Here is a 21079-nt window from a genome sequence, read left to right as displayed (position 1 = left end):
ACGTGTTTGTTGTTTATCATGTAAGAAGATTGGTAACATTTAATTCAAAAATAAATAAAAGATTTGTCAATATATCTGAAACAAAGTACATGCTTTGGTTTATATTACATACATTTTCTTACAATGTATAATTCATTTTTGAATGTTTGTTAAAATTATTTTAATTATTTGTCTTTTGGTGATTAATAAAAATAATAATAATAATAAATAATTTGAGCATTTTGAAAGTGGTTGTAATGTTACAACACCAACACAACAAATCAAATTAAATATTTAAACTGTCGGTATCTGAAAAGGTTCAACCACAAATTATTGATTTTTATAAAGATAAACGTTAGCTATCATGATTTTTCTCTTTAATGTTTTAAATAATTTTGTATCAGATTATAAATTTAAATTGATGGATATTTTGTCGTCAAAACGAATAACCGGAAGTAGCATTGCTCGCACTTGCTGCTGACTTTACAGATAAACGGGTTTGACGCAGGTTGTAGAAGCTGCTGTAACCCAAGTTTACTGAGTGCTGTTTATTTCCGGTCCTTGAAACGCAGCTGAGCGCCCCTGCTGGCCTGGAGGACACATGACACCCTGCATCACCTTAAACTACTAAGAAGTACTCAGACGCTTTACTTAAGTAAAAGTAGCAAAATACTCCATTACAACCGAATGTGTGTATATGTATGTATATATATATATATATATATATATATATATATATATATATATATATATCATTATTATTACTATTGTTGTGCATTGGGGGCCATTGCCATGTTTAAACCTTCTGTAAACCTCTCTTGCTCCTCGACGTTCTTCTACTGTGTTTAAAAAACATTTTGCTCATAAACACATTTTTTAAGACTCCAAATCTTCTGGAATTTGAGTTTTAATGTCGTCGTGCACATTTGAGACTTCTGTATTCTATTTACTCTGAAACAAATTAATAAAAACTGTGATGTATTCCAATGTAATTCAGTTTTTTTTATCACAAATGCATAAATCAGATCAAAACATGAAGTCTTCGCGGCTGTTTCTGAAGAGACCGTTTTGACCTGCTGACCCCAGGTCAGCCTCCTTCCTCAGAAGTCCACCAGATGCGTGTAGGGTCCGTTGGTGTCGAGCTTCAGCACTTGTCTGTTTCCGTACGTCCCGTGTTTCACCGTCACTTCGCCTGCAGCAGCAGCCGCCGACGCCAGCCGCTCCTCGCACAGAGAGACGAAGGCGCCGTAGAGCCGCAGTCCGTCCTCCTTGCCGATGTTGTCGTGGTACTGCACGGCTCGGCCTTTGGCCTTCCCTCCCAGCGTGGCCTGGGGGACGATCAGCAGGCTGCCGGGGAGCTCCGACACCGAGACCATCTTCCCCGAGTCGGACTCACACAGCCGCAGGTTCAACAGCGTGGAGGCTGGAGGGGAGGACACGTTAGGACACGTGAGGACACGGTGAGGACACGGGGAGGACACGTGAGGACACGTGGAGGACACGGGGAGGACACGTGAGGACACGTGGAGGACACGTGAGGACACGGGGAGGACACGTGAGGACGCGGTGAGGACATGTGAGGACACGTGAGGACACGGTGAGGACACGTGAGGACACGTGAGGACACGGTGAGGACACGTAAGGACACGTGGAGGACACGTGGAGGACACGTGGAGGACACGTGGAGGACACGTGGAGGACACGGGGAGGACACGGTGAGGACACGTGGAGGACACGTGAGGACACGTGGAGGACACGTGAGGACACGTGGAGGACACGTGAGGACACGTGGAGGACACGTGGAGGACACGGGGAGGACACGTGAGGACACGGGGAGGACACGTGAGGACGCGGTGAGGACATGTGAGGACACGTGAGGACAAGGTGAGGACACGGTGAGGACACGTGGAGGACACGGGGAGGACACGTGAGGACACGGGGAGGACACGTGAGGACACGTGGAGGACACGTGAGGACACGGTGAGGACACGTGAGGACACGTGGAGGACACGTGGAGGACACGTGGAGGACACGTGAGGACACGGGGAGGACACGGTGAGGACACGTGGAGGACACGTGAGGACACGTGAGGACGCGGTGAGGACATGTGAGGACACGTGAGGACAAGGTGAGGACACGGTGAGGACACGTGGAGGACACGGGGAGGACACGTGAGGACACGGGGAGGACACGTGAGGACACGTGGAGGACACGTGAGGACACGTGGAGGACACGTGAGGACACGTGGAGGACACGTGGAGGACACGTGGAGGACACGTGAGGACACGGGGAGGACACGGTGAGGACACGTGGAGGACACGTGAGGACACGTGGAGGACACGTGGAGGACACGGGGAGGACACGTGAGGACACGGGGAGGACACGTGAGGAAACGTGAGGACGCGGTGAGGACATGTGAGGACACATGAGGACACGGTGAGGACATGTGAGGACACGTGGAGGACACGGGGAGGCCACGTGAGGAAACGTGAGGACGCGGTGAGGACATGTGAGGACACGTGAGGACACGGTGAGGACACGGTGAGGACATGTGAGGACACGTGAGGAAACGTGAGGACGCGGTGAGGACACGTGAGGACACGGTGAGGACATGTGAGGACACGGGGAGGACACGTGAGGACGTGGTGAGGACATGTGAGGACACGTGAGGAAACGTGAGGACGCGGTGAGGACACGTGAGGACACGGTGAGGACATGTGAGGACACGGGGAGGACACGTGAGGACGTGGTGAGGACGCGGTGAGGACACGTGAGGACACGGTGAGGACACGGTGAGGACATGTGAGGACACGGGGAGGACACGTGAGGACGTGGTGAGGACACAGTGAGGACACGGTGAGGACATGTGAGGACGTGGTGAGGACACGGTGAGGACATGTGAGGACACGTGAGGACACGTGAGGACGTGGTGAGGACACGGTGAGGACATGTGAGGACACGTGAGGACACACTGAAGACACGGTGAGGACACACTGAAGACACGGTGAGGACACGGGGAGGACACGACGAGGACACACTGAAGACACGGTGAGGACACACTGAAGACACGGTGAGGACACACTGAAGACACGGTGAGGACACGGTGAGGACACGGTGAGGACACGGGGAGGACACGGGGAGGACACACTGAAGACACGGTGAGGACACGACGAGGACACACTGAAGACGCGGTGAGGACACGGTGAGGACAAGAGTACAATATGTACCTCTGACAGGTGGTACAGTAAAAAGTACAATATTTACCTCTGAGGGTTAAAAAAGTGTAAAAAAAGTACATCAAAAGAAATGTAAAATATGTTGGTTTTGAAATGAAAAAGATTATTGACCAAGAAATGTGCAAACATTAAAAGTATTAAAAACAACCTGTTCAACATGCAGATCTAATAATTAAAAAAAGGTGTTTCAATGTGACAAACTGAGCCGGTTTGTGTTTAATACATGAAACCCAGACGTGAAGCCACTGACCCATCTTGGGCAGCATGGCGTCCGAGGCTCCTTTGAAGAAGCAGACGTAGATCACCATTCCTCTGTGGATCTGAGGACGCATCATCAGGGACGAGGACCAATCAGGAGCCAGAGTTCACGGTCAAATACTGTAAAGCTATCTTCACATCATGATGCCGATGACACACAATATCTCTCCTTTAAAATCATAAATACTCTCTTAAAATCACAACTTTCTTTTGCTTCAGTCTCTCTTCAGACTAGTGGCCCATTGCGCAATGCCTCATTTGCATATTTGAACATAACATTTAAAAAAATATGTTAAATAAAAGAATAATTGTCTTGATGTCAGTAATCAACTGGTGAAGTTTCATGGTGATATTTGTTAGTTAAAGTCACAAATACTGTTGTGAATTTGTCAAATTTAATCAGCTGATTGATAAAAAAAAAAGAAAAACTGAAAGATTCAAAGTTTGTAAAAACAAAAGGGTTCATCCATGTTTTTTTTCGGTGACTTCCTGTCCACCTGCAGATCTTCTCTGAATAAAAAGACACTTTTCTCACAGGGAGGATTTTCTCTTCATATTTTGAGGTTCGCTCACTTTATTCTCCCGCTTGTTTCAATAAAATCTCTCCTATAAAACATATTAATTGTATTTCCTGTAAAGCACTTTAAATAGAAATGTAGCTTAATAATAATGATAATACTATTGTAGTAATACATACTTGTTTTAAAGTACTGTTGTATGTTTGTATTATGTGTATTGATTTATTCTATGTCTGTTTATTGTTTTTATTATTTATTATTGTTTTATTTCATGTTTATTGTTATGCACCTTTCACCTCGACATATTACTTATAAGCGCAACGTACTTGGCCAATAAACTAAAAAATAATTCTGATTCTGATTAATAATATAATAATAATTATATAATAATCAACATTTGCTTCATGTTTTTTTACTATTTTTTCCTTCTAATTTTCCTTTGTTTTCTTTGACTGTTGATTGAATGCATTTCATAATTCCAATAAACACTCATTAATGTTCTCACCTGGACAAACTGAGCCTCTGAGAGCTCCTCTGGTGGCTTCACCTGCAGCCTGGCCTGCAGACACTGCTGAAGCACCGCCCGGGCCGCCGGGACACCGCCTCTCTCTGTCATCACTCCTCAGTTACGTAAAACAAGCGTCCCCTCTGCAGTTTACACTCTGCAATGCAACACCAGAACTTTACCAGAACGCAATTAACTTAGAAAAAGACAGAAACGTTCAAGACACCGAAGAGAAAACTCACGCGACACACTTCCGGCTTGACGTCAACTGAACGGGGCTCAAAGCTGCGCATTACTTTCGCAGTCTTTCATTTCATTTTTCTTTCTCTCCCCCAGATCAGCTTGTGTTAATGTGATCATATGAAAAAACTAAAACTAAATTACAGCACAAAACATCAACAGTTAAAGTGTGTTTGTGTACATAGAAGTAAGAACAAGAGCAAAGGAACGCTATTAAGAGCAACACAATAAGTATACATGTTTTTAAATATACATATACACAAGACCATTACAATAGATGACAGTTTGACAGTATGCATCTTTCCTATCTTTGTTAAGACGCATGCACAATTATTTTTCAAAAGAATCAAGCAGAAACGAATGAAATGTGTGTTTGTAAGTATGAATGTTAATTATCCAGTAACAATTATGCAGTTATGCATTGGTGGAAGAAGTATTCAGATCTTTGGCAAAAGTACTACTATTACAAATGCTCAACTAAAAGTAAAAGTGCTGCATATAAAACCTAGCTTTAGTAAAAGTATGTAAGTATTATCAGATAAATGTACTTAAAGTGTTGATAGTGGATAGTTGATAGGTGGTTTTCACTGGGAGGAGATGAACAACTGTCATCTGAAAAGTAACTAAAGCGTAAAAAGTACAATATGTACCTAGTAGCATACAATGGGAATACTCAGGTATTATACAAGTATCTTGAATGTGTACTTAGTTACATTCGACCACTACAGTTATTTAATTAAGATCCAGATCATATTAAAATTGGATTGAATATTATGTTCTATTGTTGATTCCCAAATGGATTAATTGATCCACAGTGCATGTATTAAGAGATATAAAGAAATACATAAGTATGTGTTCTTTAATAAAACAGTAAAAAGAATCTTACTTATTACACTTAGAAAAAAATAACAACTAGGTATTTTTATAGAGGTAAGAAACACGCATGCGTACTTTGCGCAAGCTTGACGCGCACCAAGCTAGCTGATTAGCTGAGGAGCATCTAAACAGCTAAACATGGCTCAGTTCTCATACAGCAGAATGTCTCACTTACTGAGAGTTTCCGGTCAAACGCTTCTGGTTTCACGAACCGGGACAGAAGTTCAACCGGGACCTGCGTGTTGTGTGCAGCTCGCGCGCCGCCAGGTGAGATATATGTCGGTTCCCGTGAGCTTCAGGTTAGAGCTAGCTAACAGCTTCCATTGCTAACGTAAAGCTCGACAGAACGCGAGAAGAAGAAGAAGAAGAAGACCGGAAGTGTTCAAAATAAAAGCGATAACGGTTATTTTTATTTCCCCTGGGGTTAAACCAAATTATTTAAAATACATTAGCAACAAATAATTAGAACAATAATAATTGGTAATTTGTTGTTTTTCACGAAAATAATGTTGTAAACATGTACCTTCAAATGCTAAATATTTCATTTTGAACGTCAAAACCGGAAGTGGTTACTTTCATTCCACCGTTTCTATATATTGACACAGCTACTCAATTACTGTGACCAATAACTTGTTTTATAAATAAGTCTAATAGGGTATAATTGAGCTATTTCTTTTTTTATTTTCTAATACAAAAATGTCAACAGCAGAATCAGCTATAACAGCAGTACAAGAAACAAATAAATAAAAATATACATTTAATTAATCATTTAATCATGCTTCATGGATCAATTATAAGCCATGTAAACCATTAATAAATCAAAGGGTTTCTCACGTTCTAATAAGCCATGAAACCTGCAGCTCTAAACACAGTCTTTTGTAGTAAATGTTTATAAATTGGTAATATATTTTTGCTCAGATGCTGGAGAAAGATCAACACCTATTTTTTCTTGGCCACCCAAAAGTTCTTTATGGCCTTTATCTGATCTATGAAGCATTAGTAAACTATGATTAAAGGATGAAATCAACTTATTAAACACCTGATTCCAGTAGAAAGTGATATCAGATCATTTGAACCCTGAAGACGACACATTTACACCGTTTATGAGAGTTTTAGACAGCTTTGTTTTCACTTTCTGACCAAACTCCATGTTAAATTCTGTCAATTTAGCGTTGCCTTCCTCGCAGCGCTAGCACCATATATGTTTGGGTGTTTTCTGAGAGTTTTGGGTCTCCTGGTAAATTCTGACCATGCATATGATCCAAAAACATTAGTCTTAATTATTTTTTTTATTATCGTGAAGCAAATAAAGCTGTTGATTTTAAAATGTGAGTGTACAATGGGAAGATTTCCTCATCACAGAGGTCGGTGGACAGCAAGGCGCTACAGGAGAGGCAGAGGCAGCAGATGGCCAAAGGTCTTCCCAAACAGAAGCCCGTCGCCGGGGTCAAGCAGGTCATCGTTGTGGCGTCGGGGAAAGGGGGCGTCGGCAAGTCCACCACCGCAGGTGCAGCACGGACGAAAACTCTCATAAACGTCAATGAAATGGACGTTTTCTAGTCTGACGGAAGTCACGCGTTTGATGCCGGAACGTCTTTTAATGTCTCGGTCTTTCTTCCCGTCTCCGCAGTGAACTTAGCTCTCGGATTACTGGCCAACGATCCGGTGAGCAAGAATTACCCAAACACACGTTTTAACACATGGTCTATATCATCTTCAGCCTCCATGAACACCCGTCAGGTTTACTGAGAGGTGGCTGATCTCTTTCCGTCTCTCTCAGCTCAAGTCGGTCGGGCTGCTGGACGCCGACGTTTACGGCCCGTCGATTCCCAAACTGATGAACCTGAAGGGGAACCCGGAGCTCAGCGACAGTGCGGCGCGTTGTTCCTCTTTCTCTGTGTCACGAACGTCACCTTGATGTCGCTTGACTTCACAGGTGTCGCGGTCATATCCTGTGGAGGGTTCTGATTTTGACTTTCGTCTCTCTTCCAGACAACCTGATGATCCCCCTGGTGAACTACGGGGTTCCTTGGTGAGTCCTCTCGCCTCCTTCCGCCCTCACCTGTGCTGCCTTCCCCTGTGCCCTCACCCGTTGCTCTGATTGCCTCTTTGTGACCTCCCTCAGCATGTCGATGGGCTTCCTGGTGGACGACGTGGCTCCGATCGCGTGGAGGGGCCTGATGGTGATGTCGGCCATAGAGAGGCTGCTCAGACAGGTGGGCGTGAATACGACGTGTTCATCCGGCGGAGGTCGGACCACCAAACGGGACCGGGCTCTAATGGGGTGGAGGGGTGTGTTCGTAGGTGGACTGGGGGTCTCTGGACTACCTGGTGGTCGACATGCCTCCTGGGACGGGAGACGTCCATCTGTCAATCTCCCAGAACATCCCAGTAGCAGGTCAGTCAGTATTTCATTAAATAATAATAGTAATAATAATATAATACACAATAATAATAATAATAATACAAAATAATAATATAATAATAATAATACAATTAATAATACAAAATAATAATATAATAATGATAATAATACAATTAATACCAATAATTATTATTCTAACAATAATAATTAGAATAATTAGAATCTTACAATAATAATTAGAATACAGTAATGATGATAATTAAATTAATAATAATCACAACAATAATAATAATAATTTAATAATAAGGACAATAATACAATTAATAATAATTATACCAATAATAATACAAAATAATAATCAAGCCCTTTAGTTTATTTTGTAAAGGTTTACCTTAACTGAATGGTTGAATGTCACAATGGTTATAAATATTAGTAAAAAATTGAGGCTTACAAATATTGTAATATACGTATATTAATATTAATAATAACAACCTTATTTATACAGCGCCTTTCAAGCAAAGTTACAAAGTGTTTTGATAGTAAATTTTTTTTTAAAAAAAAGTAAATAAATATCCAAAACATAAACATAGAATCATTTTCGTCGTGCAGGCGCCGTCATCGTGTCGACGCCGCAGGACATCGCCCTGCTGGACGCTCGGCGAGGAGCCGAGATGTTCAAGAAAGTGAACGTGCCGGTAACGTGTGCGTGTGTGTGTGCGTGTGTGTGTGTGTGTGTCTCTGTGTGTGTGTGTGTGTGTGTAACAGCAGGGTCACCGTGTTGTGTTCAATGTCCCCTGCAGGTTCTCGGTCTGGTGCAGAACATGAGCGTCTTCCAGTGTCCGAACTGCGCCCACCGGACTCACATCTTCGGCTCCGACGGAGCCCGACAGCTCGCCGCCGCGCTGGGAGTCCGATTCCTGGGTGGGAGGGACGCTTGTTGACGTTGTTGTTTGTTATTAGAGACGTACGGGGCTCAATGAGGCTAGTTTGTACGTCTTTGCCCGTCAACATAGAAAAAGGGGTGGCAGAGTCAGTTCTGTTGTACAGATTTTATTATTTAAAAACAATAGCTTATACTTTAAAGAAGTTTCTTTATAGTTCACCAAACCTTCCGACTTCTATATACGTTGCATGCCTTTTATATAACTTGTCCTCATGTTGATGGATGTCCGTGTCTCCAGGTGACGTTCCTCTTCACCTGAACATCCGTGAGATGTCCGACAGAGGGACGCCGGTGGTGGTCTCCTCCCCCGACAGCCCGGAGGTTTCTACTGCAGCGTTCTGTTCTTTTACATCCGATGTGACGCTTCGTTCGTTAACATCTGAAAGCTGAGCAGCTTAATCCTGATTAGTTTTATTACTATTATTATTACACTATTTGTAGAGTTCGGTTCCAGCTGCTAGGTTTCCAAACATTTAGACAGATGGAAATTTACCTTTTTTTTTAATCTCGCATGGGGATTAAAAAAATATTTTTTAAAATTAAATATTAAATATTAAAAATTAAATATAAAAAATGCACAATATATACAATAAATATATATGTGCCATGATTCCGCAGCATTTTTAACTCAAAGTCAACATTTATGGAAAAAAAGGAAAAACGTAATAATGTTTTTATCAAAACGAAATAGTAATGTAATTTTTTTATTTTTTTTTTATAGAATAACAGTTTGCTTTCTTTTATTTATGAGGACATTTCACGATACTCTGAGGTGTAGTTTTATTTATGTAGGGTTTTACTGTGTGCGTGTGTGTGTGTGTGTGTGTGTGTGTGTGTGTGTGTGTGTGTGTGTGTGTGTGTGTGTGTGTGTGTGTGTCCTCTCTAGGCGCAGGCGTACAGGAAGGTGGCGTCGGCTGTGGTCCAGAGACTGGAGGAAGTCAACACTTGAGTGACCGGGAGCGCTACATGGAGACACGCGTCATGTGACACACAGAACAAACAAACATGTGACACACAGAACAAACAAACATGTGACACACGTTCATGTCGACAAACAGAAACGCACACACAGCTTTTTGCTGTTGTGACACACAATAAGTTGACATCAGAGCGCTGCTGTGTGTGTATTAGTACCATAGTTGTGATGATATTTAATAAACCAATAAAGCCTGTTCATGAGTTTTAATTTTTTTGTTATATTTTCATATTAGGTAAGAGATGACAATTAAATATCTGTAATCTTCATTTTCTAGAATTCCAATGCAAAACAAAATTGTTTATACTGCAAACAAATGCAATTTAAAGTGTTATATATATATATATATATATATATATATCAGTAAATATGACAACATATTAATAAATATAATAATAATAACAATAAATAAATAAAAACAGTTTAATCATGGTTCTAAAAATATATAAATAATAATATATATACATTATAAAATAAAATAAAAGAAGGAAATTAAAAAGCGCTAAGTAAACAGGATAATGTGGCTAAATCTGGACACAAATGTATTAAATATATATATATATATATATATATATATATATATATGTATGTATGTTCCTGTTTAAAATTATTTTGTGTTTTATTTGGATATATATATATAATATACATTTGTAAAATATATGTGTCTATATATATATATATATACTGTATATATGTATACTGTACATATAAAATCTAATCATGCAGCAGAGTCCACGAGGACAAGACATCAGGTCACCGGTGATTTATCTTTCTGAAAAACCTTCTTAGTTTTGTGTGAAAGGAGAAAAGTCAGATCGATGCCGAAAATAACTTAAATGAGTCTTTATTGTTGGAGGATTTCACTTCCACGGACAAACAGCAGAGGGAGCTGGATGCATGTTGAATAATAATTAAAAGTCATCAAAATATGAAATACCTCAGTTCAAGTCACAGTCACATCAAAGTGACGTCTTCAGCTGTTGATGTCACTCAGTGTTTTTTATTGACAAAAGGATAAGTTACAAACAAAAATAGAAATAAAACTGCACATACAGAACAGATAAAAGTGATGCAACACGTCACCTTCGCAAACTTTAATACACAGGAAGCAAATATCACCAGGGAGGCTACTCCTCTGGTTGTATAGAAGTCTATGCTTCATGTGTTAAAGCTGCATTCTCTCTCCTGAACACCAGGGGGCGACTCCTCTGGTTGTATAGAAGTCTATGCTTCATGTGTTAAAGCTGCATTCTCTCTCCTGAACACCAGGGGGCGACTCCTCTGGTTGTATAGAAGTCTATGCTTCATGTGTTAAAGCTGCATTCTCTCTCCTGACCACCAGGGGGCGACTCCTCTGGTTGTATAGAAGTCTATGCTTCATGTGTTTAAGCTGCATTCTCTCTACTGACCACCAGGGGGCGACTCCTCTGGTTGTATAGAAGTCTATGCTTCATGTGTTAAAGCTGCATTCTCTCTCCTGACCACCAGGGGGCGACTCCTCTGGTTGTATAGAAGTCTATGCTTCATGTGTTTAAGCTGCATTCTCTCTCCTGACCACCAGGGGGTGACTCCTCTGGTTGTATAGAAGTCTATGCTTCATGTGTTAAAGCTGCATTCTCTCTCCTGACCACCAGGGGGCGACTCCTCTGGTTGTATAGAAGTCTATGCTTCATGTGTTTAAACTGCATTCTCTCTCCTGACCACCAGGGGGTGACTCCTCTGGTTGTATAGAAGTCTATGCTTCATGTGTTAAAGCTGCATTCTCTCTCCTGACCACCAGGGGGCGACTCCTCTGGTTGTATAGAAGTCTATGCTTCATGTGTTTAAGCTGCATTCTCTCTCCTGACCACCAGGGGGTGACTCCTCTGGTTGTATAGAAGTCTATGCTTCATGTGTTAAAGCTGCATTCTCTCTACTGACCACCAGGGGGCGACTCCTCTGGTTGTATAGAAGTCTATGCTTCATGTGTTTAAGCTGCATTCTCTCTCCTGACCACCAGGGGGCGACTCCTCTGGTTGTATAGAAGTCCATGCTTCATGTGTTTAAGCTGCATTCTCTCTCCTGACCACCAGGGGGCGACTCCTCTGGTTGTATAGAAGTCCATGCTTCATGTGTTGAAGCTGCATTCTCTCTCCTGACCACCAGGGGGAGACTCCTCTGGTTGTATAGAAGTCTATGCTTCATCTGTTAAAGCTGCATTCTCTCTACTGACCACCAGGGGGGTGACTCCTCTGGTTGTATAGAAGTCTATGCTTCATGTGTTAAAGCTGCATTCTCTCTCCTGACCACCAGGGGGCGACTCCTCTGGTTGTATAGAAGTCTATGCTTCATGTGTTTAAACTGCATTCTCTCTCCTGACCACCAGGGGGTGACTCCTCTGGTTGTATAGAAGTCTATGCTTCATGTGTTAAAGCTGCATTCTCTCTCCTGACCACCAGGGGGCGACTCCTCTGGTTGTATAGAAGTCTATGCTTCATGTGTTTAAGCTGCATTCTCTCTCCTGACCACCAGGGGGTGACTCCTCTGGTTGTATAGAAGTCTATGCTTCATGTGTTAAAGCTGCATTCTCTCTACTGACCACCAGGGGGCGACTCCTCTGGTTGTATAGAAGTCTATGCTTCATGTGTTTAAGCTGCATTCTCTCTCCTGACCACCAGGGGGCGACTCCTCTGGTTGTATAGAAGTCCATGCTTCATGTGTTTAAGCTGCATTCTCTCTCCTGACCACCAGGGGGCGACTCCTCTGGTTGTATAGAAGTCCATGCTTCATGTGTTGAAGCTGCATTCTCTCTCCTGACCACCAGGGGGAGACTCCTCTGGTTGTATAGAAGTCTATGCTTCATCTGTTAAAGCTGCATTCTCTCTACTGACCACCAGGGGGGCGACTCCTCTGGTTGTATAGAAGTCTATGCTTCATGTGTTAAAGCTGCACTCTCTCTCCTGACCACCAGGGGGGCGACTCCTCTGGTTGTATAGAAGTCTATGAGAAAATGACTCTAGCACGTTCCTCGTGATCAGACTAACATAGACGATTCCGTCCCCTAGAAAGACGAGTTGGATGAAACTTTCCTCCGTGCAATGAGAGTCATCGCCGCTGAATAATATAACACATCCAAATATATTATTGATTCAGGTTATGTTAAGAAACTTTTTTTATTTATTTTTTGGACTTCTTGCCTCACAGGAACCGATTCATCTGAAGCTGAAAACAGAAAATCTGGAGAGATTTGCATTGTTAAGTAAAACAACAATAAAACTTATATAATGCACGTAAAGTATCGCAAGTTAACAATGTTAAAGCACCCATATCATTATGGAATATGATATATTCAGTTTGTATCACTAATAAATACATGTGAGCGTATTTAAATGTAATATTCTTCAGTGTGCAGCCAATCAGAGATACTTTGTGTAATACTGGTTCCTGCATTATATCATAACACATAATATGTTGTTGTATATAAAAATTACTAACTAGAACAAACTAGTGCCGACTACCTCGTGCTCGTAATAACGATTAAATAAAGATGGTGAATTAATGTAATCAGTGATGAAAAAATATCCTCAAAGTGCACCGAGTTCACGTCTGTCACTCATCTGCCAGCTTTTCTCATCTCCATTTGATACGCGCGTGTGTGTGTGTGTGTGTGTGTGTGTGTAGGTGTGTGTAGGTGTGTGTCTTGTTCAGTCAATGTTGTGCATTTGCATAATATGGAATGCACATGAAATACGCTCTGATATGTGTGTGTGTGTGTGTGTGTGTGTGTGTGTGCAGGCTTGTGTGTGAGTGACTGTTGAATATTCCTTTGTGTGCATGTGTGTATTATTGTGTTTGTGTGTATTATTGTGTGTGTGTGTGTGCGTGTGTGTGTGTGTGTGTGTGTGTGTTTCAGTCAGCGGTGAAATTAAATACAACACCTCATTGTTATGAAAACCACATCCTGCATTCTCAAATTAGAGAAGAAGAAAACGAGTGGGGGAGTCAACTTTCACATCGAACTTCTTCTTCTTCTTCTTCTTCTTCTTACTTTATGTACTTTCCCAATGAGTTAACACTATATTGTCCACAGACACGTTACCGATGACAACCTTAAATCCTCCTAAATTGGGGCACATTGTTTACGAGAAAAAAACCCCAAAAGACACAATTTCCGACCCCCCAGTTGTGAGAAAACAACCAGCTCAAGTCCGTTAGACACGTTTCACCTTGAATTAAGTCAGCCAATCCCCAAAAGACCTGCCGAGTACGCGTCTCGGTCTGTAAACACTGCTCTGTGACAGACAACTGTGCGACGCCTCACTTAAGTATTAAAAAAAACTCAAGTTAGTCTGAATTCTATCCAGAAAACAATTAAATCAAGTGCCACGTGGTCCATGTGTGAGTGCACCGAGCTGTGTGTCATGTGCCTGTTGAGGGGGACATGCAGAGCTTCCCCTGATGCATCCTGGGAACACCACCCATCCAGCAGGCGGCCCGGGGGAAGGCGACTGTGCTGGAGGTCGCGGTGGTCAACTGCAGCACCTTGAGGGAGCGCACGCTGCAACACAACGTCAACGGGCAACGGGCAACGGGCAACTGGGGCGGCAGGGCCCTCATCGCTCGACAACTCCACTCCCCAAAGGACGGTTCGGGGTGGTTTGTGACTTTTGAATGCCAGCCATCTCCAGGAGCTCCTTTAATGTGTTATATATACATCATTTTATTGTAACTGGAACCATCAATTCGGCTCTCTTTAGTTGACGGACCTCACGGCGGAGGAGACGTCTTGTGCTTTGATGTATTCCTCCTAGCCAGTTGACCAAATCGGTCCCACGTCGTGTATGTGACGCCATAACACATTGATGATACTTCACCGTGAATATTTTTAAGTTCTCGATGAACGCCGTTGCCGTGGCAACGCATCAATCGCCGTGAAAAAAAGAAGAAGCAGATTTCTCTGTGGCTTTTGGGATGGCCAAAACCTCATGGAACTTGCCACACATGTCAAAGGTGATGGATATCAATATTTAATACGGCTTTGTGTCTGTGTAGCGCCCCCTACACATTTTAAAAATAAATTCTCATACGCGAACATTTTCCTGAAGTGTCTTCTGAAATGTTTTCGTACGGACTTTTGGAAGACCGACGTCAGAAAGGATCTCCGCCTGATTCATGAAAACAGTTGTTACACAGGCGAAGTGCTCTCAGCCGCGCTCCCCGAATGAGGATTCTTAAATTAAAGTGCACCTGGATTTGCATACAGAAACACCCCTCCAGCTCCTTATAAGGGCATGCACCTGAAGAGACGTCGTGAAAGCAACTTCAGACTAAAGAAGTCATGTGAAAGCGGAACGTGGAGTTAACAGAGACCTAACTTCACCGGCTCAGAGGTGCATTTGTCCATTGTCTTCCACTGTGGCTATAAAGTGCTTATTTATTTATTCACTTGCATTTGCAGTGTTCGTGTAGTGCTTTTGATTATGTTATGATATCGCGATGCCTCGTAGAATCATGACTATAAATGTGAAAGGTAATTGTTAATGATACAAATATTCTCGTATTTATTATTATTATTATATTTAAATCTGAGGATGACAAATGTGTCCCAGAAAAACACGAAAGTGGAGTTCAAATCTGTCCCAAAGCGGCACAAGCTCGATAACAGTCATCGCCTGAGGAGGTCTACCAGCCAATGTGTCACCAAGAGTCACACAGTGCCACCTACTGGCAACAGGAAGTCAGTGTTTTGTATCCAACAGCAGCCCAACTTGCAGCTTTAATCTCTAACTGAGTCCGGTTTGTTTGGTGGAAACAGTGTTGGCTTCCAAAGTGTAGTGAATTATAAAGTAAATCAATTTATAATTCATTAATTAAATGATAAATATGTGGCTCTATATCCCCAGAAAGAAAACTAAACACTTAACTCCTGAATACAAAACAGCAGCTGTTTGTATTTCCGAAGGTTGAGAAGCGAAACAAAAAACAACAAAAAAGGTTAAAGTTGAAACTCTTTATTTCTTAAACGGTTCTTACACAGGAGGAGCCTCTCGGCCGTGTGGGGTGGGGTTTAAAAACATCAACTTTATGGTTTTAAGACAGACCTTTCCTTTATTTTTGGTTTTCTCGTGAAGGAGGTGAAAAGATTGTTCACACTTGTTCGTCGTTTCACGATAAGTCTCCCAGAGCGTCGCCTCGTTGCCATTGACCAAGCAGCCGTACTGCTTGTGTCTGGATAAACAGCAGCAGCTGGTTGTAATTGTGCTGTGTCTGTGTGTGTGTGTGTGTGTGTGTGTGTGTGTGTGTGTGTGTGTGTGTGTCCTCTCATTAAGGCTGCACCCCCTCGCTCCTCATCTGTCTTCTTCTTCTTCTAGGAGAACAAGGTGAAACCTCCCTTTCTCCTTCCCCCACTCTCATTTTCTCCTCTTGTCTCGTCTCCTTCATTTTTCCTGCTGTAACCACATCGCCTACAGCAGCCGACAAGAAGACAAGAAGACTTTAATATGTTACCAAACTACCTATCTATGCTTCATGTGTTAAAGCTGCATTCTCTCTACTGACCACCAGGGGGCGACTCCTCTGGTTGTATAGAAGTCTATGCTTCATGTGTTAAAGCTGCATTCTCTCTCCTGACCACCAGGGGGTGACTCCTCTGGTTGTATAGAAGTCTATGCTTCATGTGTTGAAGCTGCATTCTCTCTCCTCACCACCAGGGGGTGACTCCTCTGGTTGTATAGAAGTCTATGCTTCATGTGTTAAAGCTGCATTCTCTCTCCTCACCACCAGGGGGTGACTCCTCTGGTTGTATAGAAGTCTATGCTTCATGTGTTAAAGCTGCATTCTCTCTCCTGACCACCAGGGGGCGACTCCTCTGGTTGTATAGAAGTCTATGCTTCATGTGTTAAAGCTGCATTCTCTCTACTGACCACCAGGGTTCGACTCCTCTGGTTGTATAGAAGTCCATGCTTCATATATTAAAGCTGCATTCTCTCTCCTGACCACCAGGGGGCGACTCCTCTGGTTGTATAGAAGTCTATGCTTCATGTGTTAAAGCTGCATTCTCTCCCCTGACCACCAGGGGGCGACTCCTCTGGTTGTATAGAAGTCTATGCTTCATGTGTTAAAGCTGCATTCTCTCTACTGACCACCAGGGGGTGACTCCTCTGGTTGTATAGAAGTCCATGCTTCATGTGTTAAAGCTGCATTCTCTCTCCTGACCACCAGGGGGCGACTCCTCTGGTTGTATAGAAGTCTATGCTTCATGTGTTAAAGCTGCATTCTCTCTACTGACCACCAGGGTTCGACTCCTCTGGTTGTATAGAAGTCCATGCTTCATATATTAAAGCTGCATTCTCTCTCCTGACCACCAGGGGGCGACTCCTCTGGTTGTATAGAAGTCTATGCTTCATGTGTTAAAGCTGCATTCTCTCGCCTGACCACCAGGGGGCGACTCCTCTGTTTGTATAGAAGTCTATGCTTCATGTGTTAAAGCTGCATTCTCTCTCCTGACCACCAGGGGGCGACTCCTCTGGTTGTATAGAAGTCTATGCTTCATGTGTTAAAGCTGCATTCTCTCTACTGACCACCAGGGGGTGACTCCTCTGGTTGTATAGAAGTCTATGCTTCATGTGTTAAAGCTGCATTCTCTCTCCTGACCACCAGGGTTTGACTCCTCTGGTTGTATAGAAGTCTATGATTCATGTGTTAAAGCGGCATTCTCTCTCCTGACCACCAGGGGGCGACTCCTCTGGTTGTATAGAAGTCTATGCCCACACCCACTTACGCTTACGTTGTATGCCACGGTAGCTCAGAAATTGTAATTGCTACCCAGTATTACAGAAGAAGTAAAACGTTAACAATCTTTTATTGCCCCTCCCCCCTTCCCCTTTCATTTCCCACGATGCTCTGCGCTCCACTGGTTTGAAACGGAGTAAAGATGGAGGGCAACATCCTGCTCACCTCGCCTGTCGAAAGATGGAGCCTCCCTTTTGTCTTGTTAAAGGTGTTTGTGTGTGTGTGTGTGTGTGTGTGTGTGTGTGTGTGTGTTTGTGTGTGTGTGTGTGTGTGTGTGTGTGTGTGTTGGAGGGTTAATAAGCCATGTGGTTCACCTGAGTCCCTCAAGCCTCGGGCCAGACACGTGTCTCTGAATATTTTATAGCTATATAGAAAACCCCAGTTTAATTTCTCCCTCTTCATAATTGCAGATTCTTAATACATATATATATGTACATATAATGTATATACTTATATATGTATAAATATGCGTCAGCTCTGTTTAATAAACCAGTGACCTCACTGGAACCACAAAACCACAACCTTTTCTAATATTCCTTTCTAACAAGACACAGCGCGTCTATATTATTATAGATTCTCAATACATATATATATATATATATATACATGTATATATAGATGGAGGATTTGCTACTTAAATGCTTCTTTTATTTAGTGTGGTTGAGGTTGTTGAAACCCTTCGAGCACTTTTGTAACTTTAAAAAAATTGTTATCGCAAAGTCACCTACGACCCATAGGTGCAATAAATAACTCTATTTAAAAAAAAAAAATCCACCTGGTTTTATGTTTGCTTCCCTTTTCCCCCGGAGCCGGCAAAGAAAGATGTCGTTTTTTTTCAAATACGTCTTTTTTTACTCCCATTGTTAGAAGTCTTTATAGGACACGCCTCCCATCCGTCTCTCCAGGCCGTGTGGTAGTTTGTAGTTATTGGGTACAAAAAAGAAAGAAAGAAAAGAGAAGACCTGTTTGTGCAACTGTCAGCGCGATAAAAAAGAGGTTTAACTCGAGAATGACGCCACAGGAACAGGCCGGAGATATACGGAACCGGGCAACGTAACTTCGGTTTGTATCAAAGTTACTCCTCATTTAAGTTTTTCCTCAGGAAGTCCTGCAACGCGTGTCATTTTCCGCTTGTTGCATGAATACGGTTTTGTCCCAATAAATGTATTTCTTCACAGGAAACTTACTTAGGTTCAGGAAAAGATCGTAAACTAGTTAGTTAGGTTTGGGAAAGATTGTAAGATACTTCGCTAGGTTCAGGAATAGATCGTAAACTACTTAGTTAGGTTCAGGAAAAGATCATTAACTACTTAGTTAGGTTTAGGAATATATCGTAAAAAAATACTTAGTTAGGTTAAAGAAAAGATCGTAAATTACTTCGCTAGGTTCAGGAATAGATCGTAAACTACTTAGTTAGGTTTAGGAAAAGATCATTAACTACTTAGTTAGGTTTAGGAATGTATCGTAAAAAAATACTTAGTTAGGTTAAAGAAAAGATCGTAAATTACTTCGCTAGGTTCAGGAATAGATCGTAAACTACTTAGTTAGGTTTAGGAAAAGATCATTAACTACTTAGTTAGGTTTAGGAATATATCGTAAAAAAATACTTAGTTAGGTTAAAGAAAAGATCGTAAATTACTTAGTTAGGTTCAGGAATAGATTGTAAAATACTTAGTTAGGTTTAGGAAAATATCGTAGACTACTTAGTTAGGTTAAAGAAAAGATTGTAAACTACTTAGTTAGGTTTAGGAAAAGATTGTAGACTACTTAGTTAGGTTAAAGAAAAGATCGTAAACTACTTAGTTAGGTTTAGGAAAGATTGTAAGATACTTCGCAAGGTTCAGGAATAGATCGTAAAAAATACTTAGGTTTAGGAAAAGATCATAAACTACTTAGTTAGGTTCAGGAATAGATCGTAAAATACTTAGTAAGGTTTAGCAAAAGGTTTAGGAAAAGATCATGAAATACCGTCAGGATTAGGAAATATAACTTTTCTGTGCTGTTACTGAAATCCGTAAGTTATGTGAACAAATCATCGTTTCACAAGAGGAACCAACGCAGTGTCTTTGGACCCATCCGACTCTTCTTCTGCTCACGAGTTGTGTGATTTGGCGTTCTTTGTATTTCCTCCGCGTCACGATTCAAGGAAAACATTCGAAAAACCTTCGTGGGATGTCTAAGAATTCACGGCAGGTCATTTTTCCGTAGGTGTCGCTTCGAATGCCGGATGAGAACTTTCTGGCCGGGTCTGCATCACCGATACAAGCGGCTGAAGAGGTTCTCTTCTGTTCTCACTCGGAGCGAGTGGAGGTGGTTCGAGCCTCCAGGCGCCTCCATTTAGGGGTTTTTGCTGGCCCCCGAAGTAGAACCGTAACCCGCTGGAGGGACTATAAATCCCACCTGTCCGGGGAACGCCTCGAGGAGGGAGCCGAAGAAACAAGAAGACGTCTTTACTTCGCTTCTGCAGCCTGCAGGCGGAAAATGGACGGATGGACTTTCAGTGATTTGAAATGGAAACATCGCAACAAACAGCGATTTAAAGTCAGTGTGTGTGTGTGTGTGTGTGTGTGTGGAAGTGTTGCCCTAACCAGGGGATCACCAATAGGGGAGTGTGCACTAAAAAATGCAGTAAATCTGGAAGATATCCACTTTATTTAACTCTGCTAAAGCTTCGGAGTTTGTTTTTTTGGATATAACGAGAACTGTGGATTTATTTTAATCAGTAGAATTCATCCTCAGACAAAAGTTTGTATATACCGTATGAAATGTGGCTCTTTATTTATTTATTTATTCTTTTCCTACGACGGTCCAGCAACACGAGGACATTTCCGCTCGTTAGGTGAAAACAGTCTTTTCAAAATAAACTTCCGTCTTCACAGGAAACAACTATCACCAATCAGTTTGGAAAAAGATTGTTTTTTTTTGCGTCACGTGTGAAAAATAAACGTTTTCAATATCAAAGTGCGACCAGAAATCCAGGAGAAAATATGTTTCCCTCTAAACTTAATTGAGAATGTAGTTTACTTGTATGGAGACGTGTCTTCCATGAACCTATTTGTATATTTGTTGCATTGTGTATATTTATTTTACACTTATTTCAAGCTTCATCTATTTGTACTCTTTCCTACTTCGTCCCACTAAACAACAATTTATCTCTCCATGAAAAAAGTTCCATCTCGTCTCATCTCTTGACCTTTTTTAATGTTCGTACCTGAACCATGTGAGGAAATAATAGTACTGACACCACATCGCTGTGTGTGTGTGCGTGTGTGTGTGTGTGTGTGTGTGTGTGTGTGTGTGTGTGTGTGCATGTATGTGTGTGTGTGTGTCCGTGAGCAGAGATGCATCCAGTGTGTCTTTGTCTGTGAAGATGAAAGGGATGCAGACCGGCCTCAGGCTCCAATTAAAAACCG

General features: G+C 42.1%; 2 protein-coding genes across 6 annotated transcripts; one reads left to right on the top strand and one right to left on the bottom strand.

The window, feature by feature from the left end:
* Positions 1–966: 966 nt before the first annotated feature.
* Positions 967–5962, bottom strand: dtd2 (D-aminoacyl-tRNA deacylase 2). Of its 2 annotated transcripts, none has more exons than XM_034562895.1 (4): positions 5788–5962; positions 4497–4653; positions 3466–3535; positions 967–1402 (listed from the first exon to the last, which is right to left on the bottom strand). In XM_034562895.1, exons 2-4 carry the CDS (start codon positions 4605–4607, stop codon positions 1080–1082), a joined length of 504 nt encoding a protein of 167 aa, XP_034418786.1. In that variant the 5' UTR covers positions 4608–4653; positions 5788–5962; the 3' UTR covers positions 967–1079. The 2 variants fall into 2 exon arrangements, with proteins under 2 accessions (XP_034418786.1, XP_034418787.1); XM_034562896.1 differs by lacking the exon at positions 5788–5962 and adding an exon at positions 4739–4831.
* On the top strand, positions 5695–10094 carry nubpl (nucleotide binding protein-like). 4 transcript variants are annotated; one of them, XM_034562880.1, is made up of 11 exons: positions 5695–5879; positions 6975–7119; positions 7243–7277; positions 7393–7483; positions 7605–7644; positions 7738–7828; positions 7917–8010; positions 8587–8672; positions 8778–8898; positions 9159–9241; positions 9807–10094. In XM_034562880.1, the coding sequence occupies exons 1-11, from the start codon at positions 5751–5753 to the stop codon at positions 9867–9869; spliced, it is 978 nt and encodes a 325-aa protein (XP_034418771.1). In that variant the 5' UTR covers positions 5695–5750; the 3' UTR covers positions 9870–10094. The 4 variants fall into 4 exon arrangements, with proteins under 4 accessions (XP_034418771.1, XP_034418769.1, XP_034418770.1 ...); XM_034562878.1 differs by having other exon boundaries at positions 5713–5879; positions 6960–7119; XM_034562879.1 differs by having other exon boundaries at positions 5713–5879; positions 9159–10094.
* Positions 10095–21079: the final 10985 nt, after the last annotated feature.

Source organism: Cyclopterus lumpus, chromosome 22 (assembly GCF_009769545.1).
Source record: "Cyclopterus lumpus isolate fCycLum1 chromosome 22, fCycLum1.pri, whole genome shotgun sequence".
Classification (NCBI taxonomy): Eukaryota; Metazoa; Chordata; class Actinopteri; order Perciformes; family Cyclopteridae; genus Cyclopterus; species Cyclopterus lumpus.
Note: the sequence above shows the minus strand (reverse complement) of the source record. Positions and strands in the feature narration are given on the sequence as shown.